Here is a 23,071-nt window from a genome sequence, read left to right on the forward strand (position 1 = left end):
ATTAGGAGCCCCGAATTATTTCGAAACTAGTCGGGCATACTCCAACTTACCACTTAAATTAAAGCCGCTGTTTATTTATGATAATACTTTGATAATGTCACGTTTCATGTTAAAGACACGGAATCAACACAAAAGATACGATCAGATACAACGACCTTAATTACATTACACGTATTTAATCTAAATTGTTTAAACATATTAAAACTCTATTACTTTATCTGAATTCCAAAAACACGTTGGGTTAGCAAGCGTATTCTATATTTAGGAAACGATTTAATCATTCCATAAATGTTTTTTTTTTACAAATAGATTTAAGTTTAAATAATGATTTAAAGCAGTTTTTCCATCCACATAAAGAACAGAAAGAAATTCACACTCAGCACAGCTGCCTACGCAATCAAAAATTTGACAGTTTGCTGACCTTGATACAGCTAGGCTTGTTTAACTTGAGTACTTATACAACGTGTAAATGAAAACCGAAATAATACTTTGCAGGCTTTTACTGTACTATCTCTGAGATTTATCTGTGAAACCGAAACGCTTAAAGGAAGAAATCAGATACAGCAAAATAAAATCAAGTGACTACTTGATTATGTACGCGTCGCGTAGCGTAGGTTATATGCGCATGACGGTCCTTCATCTTCAATAGGGTTGTCACAAGTACACACCCGACACTTAAAATGTTTTGAATTCGTTTGTATGGAAAACAAAATATTCTTCTTGTGATTTAATATTTTTACAGGGTGACACCTTATGAAATATACCTGTGCGGGTGGCACAGTATTTTGTAATTTGGTTACACTTTGTATAGCGGAATGTCCTATACGGGATCTAGTTATGGGGCAAAGCTGCTGAGCTATAACTCGAAAGTATTGGGGAAGGAATTTTCATTTTATGTTCTGCCTGTTTATTGCATACTTATCCCACAGTGGCATGCTCGGTGCTCTGGGTTTAATGCCAAGATAAGGTTTACCTAACCGAACCCAACGAATTCTTTACTCAGCTGCTGAGCTGTTGATTACCGGATCCTAAGGTCGAACAGTTCTCTTTAGAGTAGGCGTGGCCTTTATCCATAGGTACTAATATTAAAAGCAAAATTGTCTCTGTTGTCAGTGTCTCTTTTAAGAAATCGTAACAACTTTCGGATGGAGTAATTTTTTATAATGTGCAAGTTATTACTAGCCTTGTTTACCACCACTGTCATCTCATCATCAGCCTATTTTAGTTCACTACTGGACTAAGGCCGCTTCATTTGCACGCCATCTCAGTCTACTACTAGCATCCAGTTCTTCCCTGCAGCATTTACGATATCATCCCTCCATCGAGCTGGTGGTCGGCCGATGCTTCTTTGTCCAGTGCGCGGTTGCCAATCCAGAATCACTCGGCTCCACCGCCTATCCTTCCTACGACTACATGTGCCCCGCCCAGCTCAATTGAATTTCACTGTACTTGTTCTATATTAGCCTGGTGAATTAAAGAAATACCTGTAAGACTATACGTGCCATTTCGTTGTTCGAACGTAAAGTGCTTACAAAGGGCAAACGGTCGACAGAGATATCATAAAAGTCGTTAAGTCAGCTATCCCACGCACAGTCGCCGAAACAAAAGGCCAAATTACAGTACAGCGAAACCGTGTCACAGTCAGTCACTACATTAGAAAACTGTCCAAAGGACGTATTAGTTCCACTTTCACTTAGCAATTTTACACTTTTTCAAAAGGACACACGCCTTTGTTAGTTATATGCCACTGCGATATATTGGAATAGTTAAGAGTATCTTTGTTACGATAGTTATGTATTCAAAACAATATTTTTCTTTTGTATATTGCATTTCTTTACTGCTTTCCAACTTTTGACAAATAGCATACATTATAATATTCCACTACAAGTTGAAGTTTGACTGCCATCTTACCTGGTGGTAACTGATGATATAATATTGTATGGTATGGTATCGGGCTAATCTATTAAGGATGTGGCAATTACGTTTAACCCATACCCTAATAGGTTTCTACGCGGCATTGTACCGTAACGCTAAATCGCTTGGAGGCACGTCTTTGTTGGTAGGGTGGTAGCCACGGCCAAAGTCTCAAAAGATCATACCACAGAAAATTCAAAAAAATTTGGAAAATCCAAAAGTGCACGCCTCATAATCTTCGCCTCAAAAAATTTTTTTTAACTGAAACTTTCAATGCTCATTTCAATTTTTTTTTTTCATATTAATTATTATTCATTTTTTGTAAACAAGATACGGGAATGTCATAATGATTGCACATTGAAAGTTACAATTAATATTAGCTAGAATAATTACATGGAAATTTAACGACAGTGAATTGAACGCTCATATTAACTAAGAAATTATGTCGTGTGTTACTGTAGATAATTAAAAAAAAATTATTCCGATACGATCATTTTTTCGACCAATTTTGATGCCACATACACCCGTCCATACACGGACGTCCAGAAAAGATTATGTTTAATGTTATTATTTACTATGTTAAACAAAAAAAATGTTATTGAAATGTATTTTATGTGCCTGACAAATTATTTGACTTGATATTAGTGTACTCAAATTAACCTGTAAGTGCAATATAAATAACAAAAAATCTATTTCAGTTTCGAGAAAACTGCTTTTTTTGAAATGTCGAGAGTAGAGCACAACCTCAACGCTTCGCTTATGAGGCGTGCAATAAAATATCATAATGCATCTGTTACTGAGAAGTATTTGCAACAATAACTTATTTAACCTTTAACAGTGGACGCTTAATTTTTGGACAGACCCTGTTTAAACTAGAATACCTGTGCGTTGTTTGTTTATGACATCGGATAACGTAAAGGAAGGGGCCTTTACTGAAGTTTGGTTGTTAAACTTGAAGCTACTGAGACACGTCCGCGGGGGATGGTAAGAAATGTTATTTTAAGAAATCAGCAATACACAAAGGTTCGAGGTTAAGTTAATAAATAAATAAATAAATAAATAAATATACTACGACAATACACACATCGCCACCTAGCCCCAAAGTAAGCATAGCTTGTGTTATGGGTACTAAGATGACTGATGAATATTTTTATGAATTATATATACATAAATACTTAGAAAATACATATAAACACCCAGACACTGAAAAACACTTATTGCTCATCACACAAACATTTTCCAGTTGTGGGAATCGAACCCACGGCCTTGGACTCAGAAAACAGGGTCGCTGCCCACTGCGCCAGTCGGCCGTCAAATAAATAATAGTGATAAACGACTAAGACACCGGGAGGTATCTTTGCATCGTTCGAGTCCATGAAGGACTGAGGTGCATCGATAGCATTATTTATATAGTCAAATTTATATCAAAATATCAACCAACTCAATGTCATGAACATTGGTTGTTAATCAAATATAATTTTAACTGTTTCTTGAAAACTATCTATTAACTAATTGATAATTATTAGGGTATTTGTAAAATCTTATCAAATCTATAGTTATAAAAAGGTTGGATATTTACCCACTCTATAAATTTACTGTAAAAGTACTGTAAAGAATAGCGTAAACTAAACTTTTATTATTATGTAAACAATCTTTATATGTTGGTTATTTTAAATTTCAATTACTAATTTATACTGATAATACTATCTCTTCCAAGAGAACACACTTCAATAAAGATACAAAATTATACCGAACTCGACGAAAATCATCAAAAAAAAATGCAAATTACAACATCGCCTACTGAAATCGAATCCGGTCATGCCACGCTCTTAAGGTTCAGTGGCAAGGCTACATACTTGTGTTTCAATATGTAAATCTGTACAGGTTTAGCCGCCGCAAGGGATTTCCCAGCTACATAAATATACAGCTCAATCATAGCACAGCACACCTTTAGCATGGCGTATCCGGATGGAGGTATATTTTTACTTTCACTTTTCAAAGCGGCATCTACAAAGAAATAGGCTCGGCGTGACAAGTCCACTAACTATTCTTTTATGACACGAAAGGGATCGTATTACGTTCGATGTTATCTAACTTATCTCATATGTTATCTATGCGCACATTATTTTCTTTGTACATTTGTTGAATTTAATTTTAATCCACTACAAGTTAGCGTGTGATTGCAATCCTACCTAGTAAATGGCTAACCTCTTAGATGGGGATAAGTTCTATATAAACAAATAAATAAAGTGAGTCTGGATTTTCGAAGTAAATTCTTCTTTATTGTCATTATTTGAACGATTGCACGAAAACCTATGTGTTTGTCTCCTTTGGATATTATAAAAATCCAAATCGCCCCTGCCGGAAATCGAAATCGAGACTCCGCTTATAAGACCACAGTGCTCACCACTGCGACACTGAGCTCGTCAAATAGGGGTTAACTTGAAACAAATAGTAGTTTTAATTTAATTGTGAATAACTTAATTAAAGATTAAAACGTAAAGTCGATTTTAATTTTAACACCGAAACGACGATGTCGCGTAAAAACCGATTAGAGGTATGGGTTTAGTATAACTGCCATACCCCCTAATCGTTCATATAATGATAATAAAGAGGAAATTATATCGAAAATCCAGACTTTCACTTTATTTATTTGTTTAATATAGAACCTATCCCCTGGATCGCACTTATATTCTAACATTATCATATGGCGTAGTTTCGGAGCCTATTGAGTACAAACACACCAACAAACAAACAAACAAAAAAATCATTCCTCTTTATAATAAATGTATATTAAAGAAGTAAAGATCGGTCAACAATTATATAATTGTGGAGCCACCTCGGAATCGGAAAGTTATACAGCGTTTTTCAAACTTCAACTGAGAGAACCTTTCAAATGGCAGTGCGTGACAAAACACTGAGTATCTATTGCGACTTTATTCAACGTTTATTTTTAAGCCTTAAATATGTCTTAATTCCACTCTCTTTTCTCATTTCCGTAAATTCTGGAATTATGGATTCATGTAATTTACCAAAATCTGCTTCGATAATATAAACTTATTGGCATGTCCTTGACAAGTTATTAGCCTGAGCATGTCATTCAAAAGATATTAATTAATTCAAGTTCAAGCTGAGCCTCTCAATATAACTATTTTTAGCTGGAATTCTCTGTTTGCGACGTGAAGAGAACCGAATCGTTAAACGGATAACTGTATCGTAAAGCGGGCGATAAAACCAGTGACGTACTTCTCTTACTATATTATACATATAACTATACAATTTGTAAATGAAAACTAAAATAATACTTCACAGGCTTTAGAGGTACATTATGTACCATCTCTGAGACTTATATGTGAAACACAAAAAGTTTTTGAGTAAACCGCTGCCACAAATTTTACTGAAAAAAATGTGATACAACCCTAACATCACATGCAAAATTAAAATCATGTGACTCCTGTTACTTTTATTAGGTACGCGTCGCGTATCGTAGGTACTATGCGCGTGTCGGTCTTTTATCTTCAATAGGGTTGCAATAAGTAAAAACTGAAAATGCTTTGAATTATTTTGTATGAAAGATATATATGCTTCTATTAGTTTAATATTTTTACAGGGTTTCCTTATGAAATATACTTATACATCTTTTAACATTATTTCTTAATTCGGTTACACGTTGTAAATTATGTATTACGGGAAGTGGTGATAGCCTAGTGGTTAAGACTTCGGCCTCCCTTCCACCGAATTTTCTGTTGATAAATGCTTGTTCACAGAATAAGAACATACAGAAACCGTGTAGAAAACTAATATTGAAGCATCAAAAACCACTCCACTTTAGTAGTGTTTCTCGCATAGGCGGTTAGTCACTTCATTCCATATAGCAGTATAAGTAATTATTTGAACCGTAATTATTTTTACTGGGAAAAATAGGATAAATTTGTAAGGTAGCAACATTCCGTTGGTGTGAAGTGAGACGTGCGCGGTCGCGGACCGTTTTCACTGTTTATGGACACAATGCAATAATAATGCACACAATAATGGCTGAAAGAGGATTCCGTATGTTTTTAAATCTATGTGCTTTTTTTAATTTAAGCAATTTAAATAACACTTGCTTTTACGGTAAAGGACAATATCCTGATGATCGTCAGCATGCCTGAGAGTTCTCCGTTACGTTCTCAAAGGCGTGTGAAGTCTACTAATGCCAGTAATGTGTTATAAATGATTATAATAAATATGTACTAGTACATGCTAATTTTATAATGCATGTAAAAAAATATTATTAAAAATAAAATTTCGGAACGGACAGGATTTGAACCTTCGACTCTCTAGCAATCAAACAATAATATTATAGCGAACATTTTTATATGCATTTTAAATTTATAAAATTGATATTTTCTCCAAGTGTATGTATTTATGTGTATTAAAAATTATAACATTAGTATGTGCTATTCATATAAACGGTAGGTATATCCCCTGAAATAGTTGATACACCGATAGCTTTGTTTTTTAAGAGGTACTTCTCACTATCATCACTCTCATTCAAAAGTATATTACTTGGAATAATACTTATACAATAAATATTTGTATATTATAGATAAACAGTCAGCAGTTATTTCTCTGCTATAGTTCTTGAGACAGATTTTTCTAATGTCATCACTCTAAAGAAAACATCTAAACGAATCTCCACATAGTGTAAAATTAAGTAGCTTTCAGCGTCTGTATGTTTATCCACTAACTCCTCTTAAACCACGCATCGGATTTTGGTGCTGTTTTCACCATCGTTTAGGTAAGTTCCACATATAGTTCATACATATAAACAACCAAGTCTAATTAAGTTTTTTGTAACTAGATAACATTTTTTTTTGCAACAGTCGCCGAAAAATAACTCTATAGTTTTTTTCTAATATATACCGGTGCGAAGCCAGAGCGGATCGCTAGTGTAAATATAAGGATTTAATTGATATAATTGATTTTGATTCCGTTTTCCTTGCATGCCCTGCGAAGTGTTGCTTGGCTTGGGCCTATAATTTTTACTATAAATAAAAACTTGGCTACTTGGCTTTAAAAACATGGCAAACTTTACGGGTTCCTTGTTTACACTGTTGGTTAAACTAAGGAACCTTAAAAAGAGAGAGCTTCATACTCATAACACTTAAACATAATTTAGCTTACGAGTTCCGTGAAAATAAAAAATACTGCTTATTATATTATTGCAAGAGCGATGGAGCCACAGAGTGACCATCGTGCGTTGGTATGCCAGTGAAATTGTTTATTGCCAAGGCGATGTTGACGTGCGGAACCAACATAATTGCCACTTAATGAATCACTCTGCGACACGTCTATTGAGTACATACGCAACGAATCAAGAATAACTGACGTTCCGTTCCGTGACGTTATATCGGGGTACATAGTTTATACACAACTAAAAAAAAAACACTCACATGAAACTACCTAGCCTCGATTGACCCTTGGTAGTCGTGATAATTCCGTTTCTAATTTAATTAGGAAAATAATATGAAATTTTAATTACAACAAGAGCTTAAAACTCATAGCACCTGGACCTTCTTTTTTTGCCAGGGTAAAATGTATCCTATGGCCCTGGGATGCAAAATTTCACCAAGTGCTCTCCAGGATGCTAGTAATATAGGTAACAAACAAACCGGCGTGCCGTGTAGCGTGCGCCTACCTGGAGGATTCGGCAGTGACCAGGCCATCGACGATGGGACCTGCCATGCATTGGGGGTCAAAACCTTGGCGAGAGTGCGGTGAATACGCAAAGTGAATCCCGTACTCTCACTTATAAGTCTGTCGAGGGACACACAGAGTTTTTAGTGGTTGCAAGTCCCACATAACCACTCCGTTTCGCCTTACGGAGTGGAGGTATGCTTCATGCATTTTCTCGGTAAAAAAAAAAAAAAAGGTAACCTACAAACAGACACATTACGCATTCATAATATGGATAAGTATGGATTTCTACATATTTTGTAATATAAACAACCAGTTAAACTAGTGTAGGTGTTTTTATATGAGATGCTTTACCAGTGGCGTGCATAGAGGGTATGCACAGGGTAAGCAGATGATATAAAATGAAAAAAATCTCCAGTACCAGTTATGAAAAACTTAAGGATAGGCATTGTAAGGGATTTTCAAATTTTTATTATTGTTCTGTATTGACCAACTGTTAGATGTCAGGAGCGCGTTCTTTCAGCAGCCGTATAATTAAGCGGTGACAGTCCTAGTCCGCAGACCATTGACTGCATCGCCGTCTAAAGGATGTTTTGTCATTTCCGTTTAGGACAGCAGCTTCTGGAGACTTGATTGATGTCGCTATTCCAGCACTTAGGTACCCCAACGACCATCGGTTTTCCGAGCCAGTCCAAGGACCGTGAATTTTGGAACTCCCTAGCAATTTCCAGCAGCTGAGGACGTGGATCGGATGAAGTAATGAGGATGATGAAGATAAGACAATTCACTGGCACTGACAGGACACTGTGTGCCAATCAAAATTAAACTTAGGTACAGTCGTGTGTAACCGGCCTAACACGCCACTTTATAATAAACCAAAGTTCACATTAGTGATTCCACAACAAAGTGACAGCTGGGGGCATTACCGATAGCGTGTTGGGTGAATTTTTCAGCCGGTTACCGGTAAACGATTGTCGATAATAATATGTCACCCTGTCTCACCACCCGTGTGGGACCTTGACCAATGACCTATATTAGCGCGGTTTGCTTTCGCCGCGCCCTCTTTTAAATATTCAACGCTGTAATCACCGTTCGACCGTAATAAACGTTTATGAATGAACGCTTCTAAGCTTTTAACTGTAAAGCCGGCCGTACACACTGTGGGTCTCACAATGGGTAGACCATAGTTAGGCATTAGGGTCTCCGCCCACGTTTGAGTTCTTGTCGGTAGATAGGTAGGGCTTTTTACGAGAGGGCACATCCGGGGAAGTACTACCGCAATCTTCCGCCAATCAGCATTGCCGTCTAAAGGGCAATGGTTGCCAGTATCATTACAGGTGCATGAGGCTTATGGCGCATCCACACATGCCGCCGGCTTATGCCGCCGGGTTTGCCGCCGACTTTCAGACCGCCTTGCCGCTGACTTTGCCGCCGGCTTTACCGGCGGCCTGCAGTCGCGGTTGCAATTTACGCAGTAGTGTTGTGACTTTCGTTGAAATTAGTCGTGTACGTAGAATCGAAAGATGTTGGACTATGATATAGTTGCGTGTATCGCAAGTGTAGTGTTGTATGTCATTATTCATAAAAAGAACCGCAAAATCAAACGAAGATATTGGGTCAGACCAAGTCTTCGAAATAGGCCTAATGTGTCCCCGATACTTGAAGATTTTAGAAGGGACGACATAAACCGAAGAAATATTCGTTCGAAATTTAACACTTTTCTAAGGATCTCTAGTGAAGAATTTGAAATATTACTGAATTTAACTGGACCCATGATATCAAAAACTGACACCCGCTGGAGAAATGCTGTGTCAGCTTCCGATCGACTAGCAATTACTTTGAGATACCTGGCTACAGGAGACTCTTATTTTTCACTCGGTACACTGTTTAAAGTGTCTCCACAAGTTATTTCTTTAATAATTCTAGATGTTTGTCAAACTTTGGTGTCTACATTATCCAATTATTTAAGGGTAAGTACAAAATATCCGTAACACATTAGGTAGTTAGAAACTGAACACCTACATTAGAAAACAAAACAGACCACATACATTCACACAGTTACGGCATGTACAAGACACAATTATAATATTTGATTTTATACTGTAGGGGAGAGTGCAATGGGTAACAGTGAATCAACTTTTTTGTAGAGCTAAATATTGCCACAATTTAACACTTTTAGAATGTGTTTTTATAATAAAGCCTGAGCAAAATCAATAAGGTACACACTGCCATAGCAATCTTAGGGCTACCTTTCTCAGGTTTATAGATATGACTATTTTTTTAAAGAAAGGATTTCCCTTTCTTTAAAAAAAATAGTCATATCTGATGACGCCATGTGACTTTTGATTCATATTAAATACTTTTTACAAACTGCAGCATTACATTTTTAAAACTTCAAAATATTTTGCTTTCATACTTACTTTTCCGTCGCACCCCGGTAGCGAGTCAAGGGCAATACAAAATAGAACGTAAAATGCTATATCGTGTAAATGTGCGCATTATATAGGCCGCGTTCGATCCACTGTACCCCTTGATCCACCGTTACCCACTCTCCCCTACCTGGAACTTCACACACATTTTACATACATATAACTAGAACTAAACACACAAATATCACAAACAATTTTTTTTACAGATGCCGAATACACATGGAGAATGGCTATCAGTGGCTCGAAGTTTCATGCAGAAATGGAATGTACCTAATTGCGTAGGTGCCCTCGATGGGAAACATATACGTATACTATGTCCAACTAATAGCGGTTCTGAGTTTTTTAATTATAAGTCATATTTCAGTATTGTTTTGCTAGCTTTAATCGATGCCAATTATAACTTTTTATACGTAGACATTGGATGTCAGGGCAGAATATCTGATGGTGGAGTTCTACGAAATTCAACTTTATTTGATATGATACGAGATGGAACTTTAAGTCTGCCACAAGCGATTCCATTACAAGGGAGAAATACACCTGTACCTTTTTATTTCATCGGTGACGATGCTTTCCCCATCTCACAGAATATAATAAAACCGTTTTCTGGATATCATGCAAAAGGATCACCTGAGAGGGTTTTTAATTATAGACTTAGTCGCGGGCGCATGGTTGTAGAAGACGCGTTTGGCATTTTATCTAATAAATTCAGAATTTTGCATTCACGCATTGGTTTACAAAATGAGAAAGCAAAAATTGTCGTGATGGCTTGTGTGCATCTGCATAATTTTATGAAGAGAAATGAAAGAACTACTGATGGAGTTTTGAACGAAATGCAACAAAATATACCGCAGATCGCTCTAAATGTAGAACCAAGTGTAATTAGAAATGAGCTAAAATGTTATTTTCTATCGGAACAAGGTCAGCTTCCTTGGCAATATCAAATATAATGTTTGAAAGAAATAAAATATGATTATTCAAATAATTGTTTTATTTAGGAATCAGAAACATGTATCAATAATTTTAAGCTTTTATTAAAATAAAATAATTTAACCGAAAATATAAACATTTATTTTAGTTTTAAGTAAAGGCATTGCGTTTTTCGTCATTTTAATATGTAACCTTATTTTAATCTATTACACTATTTTCGGTTAAATTATTTGGTTAAATTATTTTCCAAGACTTGTAACAGACTGTCACTTGTATTGACATCTGGGCTATTTTGCATTTCATAGTCTGATTGAACAGAGTAAGAGCGCGAAGTTGAGGGCGACGGTGACATTGCTAACGTTGTAGGTTGGCCGGTGAAGTATCCTGGACGAACATTTTGATAACGAAGAGGCTGAGTAGTATTACTAGTATCAAAATTCATCGAACCCATTCTCATTTCTGCTTCATAGATAATATTCTGGATTTGATGTTGTACTGTACACATCGTGTAATGATCCATCTTCCTCAACTTGCTACTTATATAGTCTGCAAATATAGCAGCATCATCGCGTTGCCTTGCATTAGACGTGATCTCCCTCAGTAATTGCAAAGCTTCATCAACTTCAGGTTCTCTCTCTATATTTCGCTTTCGTGAAGTCCTTGTCGAAGGTAGCGTAGTCTGGGGAGTGATATTATCTTGAGAAGACTGAAAATAAAAAGGAAATCTTATAAATAATTGCAAACAAGCTTCAATACTATATTTTGAATATATCCTATCAGTATGTAAATATTAAATAAAAACCAAGCTTATAAACATAACATGTATGTATAGTGTATACAAATAATTATGTAAGTTTAAGCTACATTTACTCAGTAAATAATTGATATTATTTCTTTATATATTTTTTTTCATCTTACATATCATACTTCATACTTCATACTAATATATACTAATATTATAAATGCGAAAGTGTGTTTGTTGGTTTGTCCTTGAATCACGCCGCAACAGAGCTACGGATCGACATGATTTTTTGCATGGGGATAGTTAAGGTCCTGGAGAGTGACATAGGCTACTTTTTATCCCGGAAAATCAAAGAGTTCCCAAGGGATTTTAAAAACTTAATCCACGCGAACGAAGTCGCGGGCATCAGCTAGTTGGCCATATATCACGTCCTCAAGTATTGCAAATGTCTCACCAGTAACCCTGTACACTCTTCACGAGCGCTTATTCCCGAATACTTCGCTTTCGGTAAGTGTTATGCCGACTACATAAGGTCAAAAACGAGAGTATGCTCGCCCGCGCTCCGTGGTATTATGTATTGTTACCGGGTTGTAGGTAGTAGGTATCTAAAATATTAATACGCGAAGCAAAAACTTTGTACCTACCCCTATTAACGAAAATATTGCATAATGAAATATGTATTTTAAATTTATTATGGTCGACCAACTAGTCTACTTAGGTAATTATAAGAATTTGATGGGTACTTACACTAGGTGTGTGGCTGTTCAGAGTCGGTACCGGTGCATTCTTGTCATTAAGAAATGATAACGCCTTATAAGCAAACCATTTCGGCAATTGAACATCATCCCGTCCAGATCCACTCCTTTTAGATTCTTCAAATTTGCGTTTTTCTCGAAAATAATGGCTAGATAAATTCTTCAGTTTTCTCTCAATTTCTGTTGATGCTATGTTGAACACAGAAGCAATATCCCTAACAGCATCGTTTCTTTTGTTGCGATTCTTGAAATCCATATGCCTTGGGTTCCACAATAGTTCATTTTCTTGATACTTTTCTATTAATAAAAGTACAGCACTATCATCCCAGTTAAATTCTGTCATTTTGTTATTTAAATGAATACGACAACACTACCACTCCGTATCGAAGCCGCAAGCAAACTGCCGCCGGCACCAAAAGCCGCGCGTGCCGCAGGTAAAAGATGCATGAGCCGCCGGCCATGCCGCCGGCCGTGCCGCCGGGCATGTGTGGATGCGCCATTAGCACCTACGCCTCAGAATAAAAAAAAAAACTCGGTGTATCCCGTTAAGCCCTTGTTGTGAAAGTGTGAAGTGATTGTGTGTGCGGGTGAATGTGACGGGAAAGTGCTTTAAGTCACGCGTCTGTCACAAAATAGTTCATCAAAGTCGGCGAAATTATCGGCCCAATTATCGAATCTACAATAAGCCTACTATTAAGTACTTTTATAAAAAGTACTTAATAGTAGGCTGTTCTCTTTCTCTTCAATGAGATGGCTCCCATCTTCAAAAAAACCAAAAATTCAAAATTCATTTATTTCAATAGTAGGCCCAGTTTATAAGCACTTTTTAAGCGTCAAGTCAGGATGTTTGTAGTGACTCTACCACCGGTTCGGAAGGCAGATTCCACCGAGAAGAACCGGCAAGAAACTTAGCGAATTGCTCTTTTCAACATCACTTTACAGAAATCTACGTCTTCCTCCCTAATGAGTAATGAGAGAGGTCAATAACCGATGCGGGCTTTCATTGGCGGGCAGACGATGATGATGACGATGAAAATGCAATCTTATCAAAATCTCGGAATAACCGATAATGCCTGTATATAATATGTAAGAAGTAGATAATTCGTTACTAAACAGCCTACAGCAGGTACCCTACTCGCACATAATTTCGCAACGTTGAACAATGGCACCGCAAATCGCCGCTGTCCTTGATTATTTTTTCCCCGCAAGTAATTAAGGTTTGCGTTGGCTTTTTACTCTCGCTTGGAACGGAAAAAAGCGAGAGTTCTAAATTAAAAAATGGTACTTTGCCGGTGACAAAGGAAACTTAGTTAAGCCACTGTTTATTTTCACATTTTCTGTACAAATATTTTCTAAATCTAAAGGGTTGACCTCGCTTAATACGATTAAGGTTGTTTATACCCAGCGATTGTTACGTGAGAGAGCACGTAATACGGCTTCCAAGCCATTTATATTTTCAAGTTAAATCATTTAAGTACCAACATCACTCCTAATACTATCGAATCAATATAATAATTATTATCTTATATCTTTAAACGAGCAATTCTTGTAATTTATATAAAAATGGAATCTCGGAATCGGCTCCAAAGATTTTCATGAAATTTAGTATACAGGGGGTTTCGGGGGCGATAAATCGATCTAGCTAGGATTCATTTTTAGAAAATGTCATTTTATTTGTGTTTTATCGATAAATATATATATATAATTAGAATCTCGGAATCGGCTCCAACGATTTTCATGAAATTTAGTATAGTACAGGGGGTTTCGTGGGAGATAAATTGATCAAGCTAGGACTCATAATGGAATCTCGGAATCATTTATACTGGACATACGACTATTTTTTTAAGTCGACTCATTCGCGGACGAAATCGCGCAGGTCCGCTAGTAGTGCTTAACATTAATAAGACCACAGATTAATGAATAAATAATTATTTAACAACATTTAAAGCCCGATACTCTCCCTATCTATGTTTATATTTTATGTTTTAATATATTTAATAATTAATATTATTGTAATATTATTATATTACAAGCAATTTCTCAGCTAATTCTTACACTCAGGGTGAAAAATTTTTACAATGGAAATGAGATGTCTAGGTGCATGCCATGACTTTTTTAATTTTTGTTTAGGTTTTTTTTTTTAGATAAAAACAAATAAACTAAATTGAGGTTTATGCTGACAACTTTGATATATTATAAATATTTGTAAAATATTTAATTCTTATGTATTAAATTTATTTTATTTTAACACCTCTTCCCTTATTGTTTTTTTAAGTAGTCACTAAGTCTGCAAAGTATTTTCCAATTACCTACTCCAAAAAGGCTTAATTTACATATTTATTGCATTACATTATGATAAACGATAAATAATCCATGTCGTATAGTACTTAAGACACTATGACACGTAGTTATTAATGAAGGTAATAACATGCATTGGGCTTATGATACCAAGGTCGCCCTTCAAACTTCGCATAGAATCAATTTATTCAAAACCGACTAAGTATCGAGGAAAGTTAATAATTGTTACGGTTTATGCTTCGTTCACACGGGCACAGTAGCCTTTAAGTACAAGATTTGCTCGCTCGCAATAGAAGAGTCGTTTTCGCATATCAAATTCTCTACCGTCAAAGTAAATTGTAACTTATTTCGCTCAATTTAGAGGCGCTAATCCCGTACCTTTGGTTTTTATTTAACAAATGTCCTGTAGCCTTATCACAAGATTTGCTAGTTCGCAATCGAGGAGTCGTTTTCCAATATCAAACTTTGTATTGTCAAAGTAAAATTGACCTATTGCCATTCGTTTTAAAGTCACAAATCATGTATTTCTGACTTGTTTTATAATCGCGTAAGAATTGTAGGTAAGTTTGAGCTTTAATCGAATGCAAATAAGATCAATTTTACTTCGATGTTCAAGTATTCAATACTGGAAAACGATATCTCGATCGCTAGCGATCAAATCTAAGGGTACAGAAGTAATGTGCTCTAGATGCAAGTTACTGGAATACGTATGATTGTATTTTGAACACGTTGTTATTAACTGTATGCTAGAACTGAGTTTAACGGTTTCTTGATGGATGAGCTCATAACGGATACGACAAGTCTTACAAGTTTTGCGCTTTTGTGGATGGGAATATTCTTTTTTATTCTTTATGAAGGTCTGCAGTTCGGTGGTAAGAGAAGATCCGCTGCCGGTACTTTTCACAAGTCAATACAAATGGCCAAGAACAGGACCCGATGGAGACAGTAAATATCACAAGATTACTCACCATAGTCATGAGGGACGGACTTAAGAGATAGATTCTTTTGATAATAATTGAAAAAAATGTAGAAATAAACACGGATTTGAGCGTTAATACAATAAAATTCCATCTTACTCTGATGTTACAGAAAATCAATAGTCGAAAACAATACTCGATTAGTTGTGTACAAATATATGGGCACTGCTATTTCGCGAAAGAATGTTTAAACTGGCTATCGAGTTGCTGCTGGCACCATTTAACGAAACTATCTAATCAATAGTTAGCTCGACGGTCGGGCAGCAAATAGAAAAAAGAAGAAAATTATTGATTAATAATTATTACACATTACACATTTTAACACCTTATGTGCCCAACCCTTGCACAAGGTTACAATTTGATACAAAATTCGATTATTTTTTCAAATTGTTTAACATTGCATATTTATCTGTCTGGCGAGGATCATATACCATCGTATTGAACCTTTTTATGAAGTCATATCATAGTCCATCAAACACAGAGCAAGAAAGCAAATGCAACTTCATTTATCCAAATGAAATTACTACTTTGAGATATTATAAAGATATACACAAAAATAAAAGAAACAGCATAACACCCCCTGTGTTAGAGATTTATAAAAATGAGGCTGATTCATTTATAATACCTGCCCTCCGATTATACTCATTTTACTCTACAAATTACACTTCTGTACGCACTAAAGGTTGTTTATCCATTGGGTTAACCGGAAGTGCCTAACCACTACCTATTTGCGGTCGTGAAAAACTAATGAAATTTTCATTGCCTTGTTTGATCTCAAAATATACCTATTAACAAACCTGGATGAGACGAAACACGCAAAAGCTTTTTGTTAAAATATTTCATATCAATAGTTCAGTTGTGTTGAGGAAAACGGTAAACCACGTCAACAGCGAAGATATTCCAATGTCCGTTTTCCTGCTTGGAGTGCTAACCAGGCTTAGTTACCAGGGCTTACCTCCACCACCACTACGCCAGGAGTCTCATGGCGTAGTGGTGGTAGCCCTGTGGCTTACAAATGGGGGGTCCCGGGTTCGATCCCCGCCAAAGAAAATTTGGAAATTTCATCATCATCATATAAACCGATTGACGTCCACTGCTGGACGTTAATCGTGCCGCTAGGTTCCCGCGGCTCCCTGCGACTCGTTTGATATCATCTGTCCACCTCGTCGGGGGTCTACCAACGCTGCGTTTACCGGTGCGAGGTTGCTATTCAAGCACACAGCTTGGATTTCCAAGGTTTAAAAAGAAATTTATAATTTGTAAATTCTCTCTGGTCTGGTCTGCTGGGCCTATGCTCGTGGCTAGTTACCACCCTACCAACAAAGCGACTTAGCGTTACAGTACGAAGTCGATATATAATATAACCGCTTACAGATTAGCCCGCTACCATCTAAGTCTGCATCATTGTGCAGTTATTAGTGGAATAAAAAAAATACTTATGCCCGTTTTCACTAACGACGAACAAGGCAATGCCTAAATAATTAACGCCTCATCTAAGGAGATTCCTAGGCATACATCAACCGTTCACCGATAATTCGATTTAGGCGTTGCATTGGAAAAAAACGAGCTTTATTTTACTTGAGTCGGTAAGTTGTAGCTTATAAAGCAATACAGTGCACAGAAAATGCTTATAATTTTTGCCTCATCATTGCTTTTCGTCTGGCATGATGAAAGTTAAGCGCAAGGCCATCTTTAATTAAAAATAACAAACAGACATAACCTCTTAACCCAAATGCATATTATATACTAGTGGTTCCCCGCAACATTGTCTATGTACAACTTTGGACAAGTTTCCAATAAAAACTGTCTGGGCCCTCCCTCTGGACGTGTGTTTTTATAAGTTCTGAAGTACATATTTTTTAATTTTAATTGTCAACCTAAATACCAATATTCATCACGACAATAACCTTAAATTTACGTTCTTTCATAATTACTTTTTTTATACTTAGGGGCGTTATTTAAAAAAAATATATAAAGATTTTTAAAATCTGACCGGTATTTCCAGAGATTAACGCATTCAAAAAAAAAAACCAAAATAACAAGCTCTTCAGCTTTAATAATAGTAAATACAGATCTTGGTAAATAGAAGACAAGAAACATATTCAAACGATAACGACATACTCAGACACAGGGAGGTACGACATTTGAGTCTCTCACCAGACTAAAGTGTATTATATAATCAATTTAGTAAAATATCTGGCTAAGTTACAGTTATCAAAAATTTAATTATTTATCTACTGCACAAAGTTACTGTAACATAAGTAAAGCATGAAAAGGTACATTTTTATCGACAGCAAATCGCGACCTATTTCTCGCAACGATTACCTCTCCAGACGTAAATAGATTTATCTAAGCTGCATTAATATAGAATGTACCGTTCAAGTAGTCTACCGGTGAAGCGAAGTGTAAAGGTTGTATAACGGAGTAAATATTACTAACAGTCCAAGCGATTTAAAACCTTTCGTAGTCATGTGCGTTTAAGCAATTAAATATCAGTAGCTGTAACGGTGCAGGAAAACACCGTGAGAAAACCTGCACGCCCGAGAGTTCTCCATAATGTTCCCAAGGGCTTATGAATTCCACCATTTTAACAATTTCCTGGTATTCCCTGGGCTGAACTCCCTTGTTGTGCCAAAAATTTATAGAATTTTCTGTATTTGGTATCTCGGTCAAGAAATTCTCAGTGGCAAGTATCAACCTTGAGTTAAGAATTTTTCGCAGTCTCAACTACCGTGACTCGGAGAGCACTTTCGAGCCGCGTCGATCCTAGTTATTATCACTGAAATGTTACAACCATCGTCAAATATTTGCATATCGTCTGAGAAAAGTACAGAAATCCTTTGTGGGGATGGATATAGGCTTTTATACAGCAAACAGACTGACTTGTAGCTTATAAACTAGGAATACTTGAATTAATTGAATTTTGTTTTTTTTTTAATTACATATAATACCTATTTCGTGATAATTTGTACACATTTCGTGAGTATATACGTTTACAATGCTAATTGAAAAACAGTTCCATCTACAGGCAATATTACATGGTCGATTCGACTTCCTTATAGGCAACAATTTTGTTTGCCGACCAATACATGAAATATTCCAAGTAAATCGATCACTCTGCACCTGTCTACTATAATATTAAACAGTAATTTTTGTGGTTCAATATTTGCTTTCGTGTGCCCTTCCTGATGTAGTGATTTAGGCGCTGTACAAACATATAAATTTTCGGTTTGGATTCAGAAGACATGGGACACAACATATTTTTAACTACTTTTAAGATTTCATATAGAGATAGCGGTTTATCTTTATTTAAATTTTGACGGCCCACTGGCGCAGTGGGCAGCGACCTAGTTTTCTGAATCCAAGGCCGTGGGTTCGATTCCCACAACTGGAAAATGTTTCTGTGATAAACATCAATGTTTTCCAGTGTGGGTTTTTATATGTATACTATAAGTATTTATGTACCTATATTATTCATAAAAATATTAATATATACGTGTTTACGGGGGTAAAGTTCTCCTATTCCCTGTTGCCGTACTTTGCCAGATGGATACGTTAACTTTGTCCCTTGTAAGGGGACATAATCGGGGGATATAATTTTTGTTCCCTGTTTAAGTTAGCCGTGCTGAAATTGCAGCTCTACCGGTAGGTTTCACATGGTGTCCAGATTCGGTAACAAAAAAGTGTCTACGTCTGCGCATCGCCTTATAGCGTAGATAAAGAAACAAGTATTTTCATTGTGTGGTTTGCGATAAAGTATTCATTGAACCGTTCTATTCTAACAGCTGCACAGATTGTTGATTACGATTTTCATTTTAATGGTTGTTTCTGTGTATTTTTGTAGCTGTGATAACTAAAATAATTAAATAATAAATGCTTTCAGCGTGGATATCCATCCTTACTCCACTAATAATGTAAACATTCGTCATGTTATTTCCTTGATATCACTGTTCAATTATTAAAGACGCAAGCTGGAGAAATTGATTTCATACTAAACAAAACTATTTTTCCGGGTTAGTGTGCAAAGGGTTTCAGAAAATGAAAAAAACTCAGGAACGATATTCTACGGTAGTTATTTTGAAAGGTCACTTAGTAACTAAATGTTTATAATTATTTATCTTAGTACATTACTATTATACCAACAGATATTAAATCTCCTGCAGAAGAAAGGAGTACCTAGTACTAGGATACCCTCTAACCTCTAAGGGGCCGTTAATTTTACCCGTTCTTTTGTTTTTAATGGCCAAAGAACAGTATATACGGCTGTGAACTTCGTGCAAGGAGATCAGAGAATATTTAAATGTAATGTAATCTGCTGTAATTATTGTATCGAATGACATTTCAATGAATTGAAGGATCGTATACAAGATCGCTTAATGAGGTCGACGTTTGTGAGCCAGTTACCTTACCTAGTAATTATTCTCAAGTCTCTATTCTAATAAGAAAAATAAAATAACAAAGATAACATAAATGCATTCATGTTTGTTAAAGTAGGTATTTACTAATATTTTTATTTCAGTGTAATGATGAATGATCGATAAGAATATCCTTTCTAATGGAAATCTAATGATATCACTTTTGTTTTGTTCCGAAAAATGATTTCATGAGCTGAGTATATTTACATTTTGATAATGTATTGACATGAAATTGCTTTTAGAAATATTTGAGTACTTACCTATATAATTATCATAAGCTATTAATATAGGTATTTCTGTTTACTGTAAAAAGAATGTTAATTCTAAAATTATAGCTTTGAGTCTCGTGTGGATTGGAGTCGGTGTGAGGATTCGTGTCGATAAAAGGTTTTTTTTTACTTACACAAATAGCAGGTTAGATTACCACAAGATAGACGTAGGTGTAACTTAGTTAGCGGAAGTTCATGATATACATTGAATACACAGTTTCATTTGCTATAGTCCGCAAAAATCAGGCAAATCTTCACGGTGTAATTTCTGTTTTTTTTTTTAATTTTGTGCACAACACAACACATATATTCTAAAATGCTCTTTTATATTATACTGTGCTTCTGTAAAGGGTGCATGTGCGGTGTGCCGATCAGCGAGACAATAAATGACTGAGCATGTCTATAGAAAAAACATAATTGTAAAGAACAAGTGCGTCTTTCTTAATTTGAACGGGCATTTTTGGAACTACCAGTCGTAATTCCAAAATCCATTTCCCTCCAACAGCACAATCTTTAAGAAAGGGTAGAGTAATATATCTATTTAAATTTTTACCACTTTAGGGGACGCAAGATGTTATGAGAGTCCACAATTTTTCAAGTTATATCTATGAAAGTATTTACTTTTACAATTAAAACAGTGGAATGCATGTTTTCAGGATTTCAAAAAGTGTCAATCCCATACAGGATTGAGTTTGACGGCCGACTGGCGCAGTGGGCAGCGACCCTGCTTTCTGAGTCCAAGGCCGTGGGTTCGATTCCCGCAACTGGAAAATGTTTGTGCGATGAACATGGATATTTTTCAGTGTCTGGGTGTTTATCTGTTATATTATAACTATTTATGCATACATATTATTCATAAAAATATTCATCAGTCATCTTAGTAACCATAACACAAGCTATGCTTACTTTGGGACTAGGTTTCGATGTTTGTATTGTCGTTGTATATTTATATTTTTTATTTATAAGGATTATATTGGTAGCAAAGAAATAAACAGACAAAGTTTTGCTACATATTCGTACAGATATAATTAACCTAGCAAAATACAAACAATCCCCGTTTTCACTAACGACGGACAAGGAAATGCCTAAGTAAGTAGCGCCTTAGCAAAGAAGATTTCTATTTATACATTTACCTTTCACCAATCGATTTTCACTAGGTCACTCATATAACCTAACTTGTCTATAATTCTTGCCAGAAGTATTTTTTGTTTGTATTATATTTTTTCGTATGGATTTACAGGTATTATAAAATACTGAATTTAGATTTTTTTCATCTATCAAGTGTCAGTTTACGAGTTCCCTAAACATTAAGCACCGCCGAATCAGTTTCGTAACTTTTTATTTTCTCTACGCATCACTCAAATCATTAGGCATCCGATTTAAGCGTTTCCTAGGTTTAGTGAAATCGGGCATAAATGTCATAAAACTAATAAGAAATTAAAATACACGACTACCCACAACATTGCACTGTAATGTTATGCATGTGATAGATAGAACACCGAAGAAATACCCGGATATTAAAGTAGAGTGGAATTAGTGAAAGTTTAACTCACGAGACATCAATAAACTACAGAGTTATGGAAATTAGAACGCTCTTACTTAGCGTTAGAAGTTTATTTGTCGACTTATGCAATGTTATAAATATATTACGACAATACACACATCGCCACCTAGCCCCAAAGTAAGCGTCGCTCATGTTATGGTTGCTAAGTATTCATCAGTTATCCTACAACTGATGAATACTTTTATAAATAATATATAAGTAGCATACTTATAATAATAATTACACGCAGACATTGAAAAAAAAAATCATGTTTATCACGCAAACATTTTTCAGTTGTGGGAATTGACAAAGAAAGCTAGATCAGTGCACACTACGCAAATCGGCCGTCGTTAATGGTGGTATAAACTTTTTCTGGTTTTATAGTATGTCCATAATAACTAGCTGTTGCCCGCGTTATTCGTCGCGTTGAAGGAAGAACAAACAAACAAACACACTTTCGCAATTATAATATTAATAAGAATTGAAGAACCAAGCAGATCTCCTATAAAAAATGCAATACTTCGCAGGGCATGCTAGGACCTGGTCCTGCAATGTGCTGTTCTTTGTCTATCAACCTGAGGTGTAGATGTTAAGCCTAGTGTGCCTGTAATTAAACTGGAAACTACGCCCTTCCCCTTATCAAGCACGGTCACAAAAAGCTCTATTACCAGTACTACTAGTACTACTCAGTGGCGTGCACTTAATAAAGTCCTATCGTATAAAGGACTACGCAATCGATAAAAAAGCTAGGGTGTAAACTATTGCTCTAATCAGGCTGCTCTTCTAATAATTTAAAATGACATTGTGAGATGGTGATAACAAAAAAAAACACCCGGCTAAGATTGTTGTGGGCTTCTTCTTAGACCAGGACGCGCTTGGAACCCTCGTAGCTTTAGTTTTAGGTTTACGAGTGTGGTTATCGCCATCATCTCACTACCGTGTAATTCTTATGTACGCATCAAAAGTGCCACCTATGGGCCAACTTGAATAAAGATATTTTTGACTTTGACTTTGAATACACGTACAAAAGCACTGCATACCCTAATATTTATACATAGCCCGTATAAGATGAGGATTTTAGCCATTTTATGCATGTTTCCCGCTGTATGCTGTTTTGAATTTG

General features: G+C 35.9%; 3 protein-coding genes across 3 annotated transcripts in view; 1 reads left to right on the plus strand and 2 right to left on the minus strand.

Annotated features, from left to right (window-relative positions):
- Positions 1-23,071, minus strand: part of LOC120623633 (phospholipid-transporting ATPase VA) — a 106,566-nt gene that overhangs the window by 77,499 nt on the left and 5,996 nt on the right. The window lies entirely within an intron of this gene.
- LOC120623634 lies at positions 8,947-11,018 on the plus strand. Its single transcript, XM_039889731.1, has 2 exons — positions 8,947-9,563; positions 10,229-11,018. Exons 1-2 carry the CDS (start codon positions 9,117-9,119, stop codon positions 10,967-10,969), a joined length of 1,188 nt encoding a protein of 395 aa, XP_039745665.1. The 5' UTR covers positions 8,947-9,116; the 3' UTR covers positions 10,970-11,018.
- LOC120623636 lies at positions 11,122-12,885 on the minus strand. Its single transcript, XM_039889734.1, has 2 exons — positions 12,439-12,885; positions 11,122-11,655 (listed from the first exon to the last, which is right to left on the minus strand). Exons 1-2 carry the CDS (start codon positions 12,787-12,789, stop codon positions 11,176-11,178), a joined length of 831 nt encoding a protein of 276 aa, XP_039745668.1. The 5' UTR covers positions 12,790-12,885; the 3' UTR covers positions 11,122-11,175.

Source organism: Pararge aegeria, chromosome 5, assembly GCF_905163445.1.
Source record: "Pararge aegeria chromosome 5, ilParAegt1.1, whole genome shotgun sequence".
Taxonomy (NCBI): Eukaryota; Metazoa; Arthropoda; class Insecta; order Lepidoptera; family Nymphalidae; genus Pararge; species Pararge aegeria.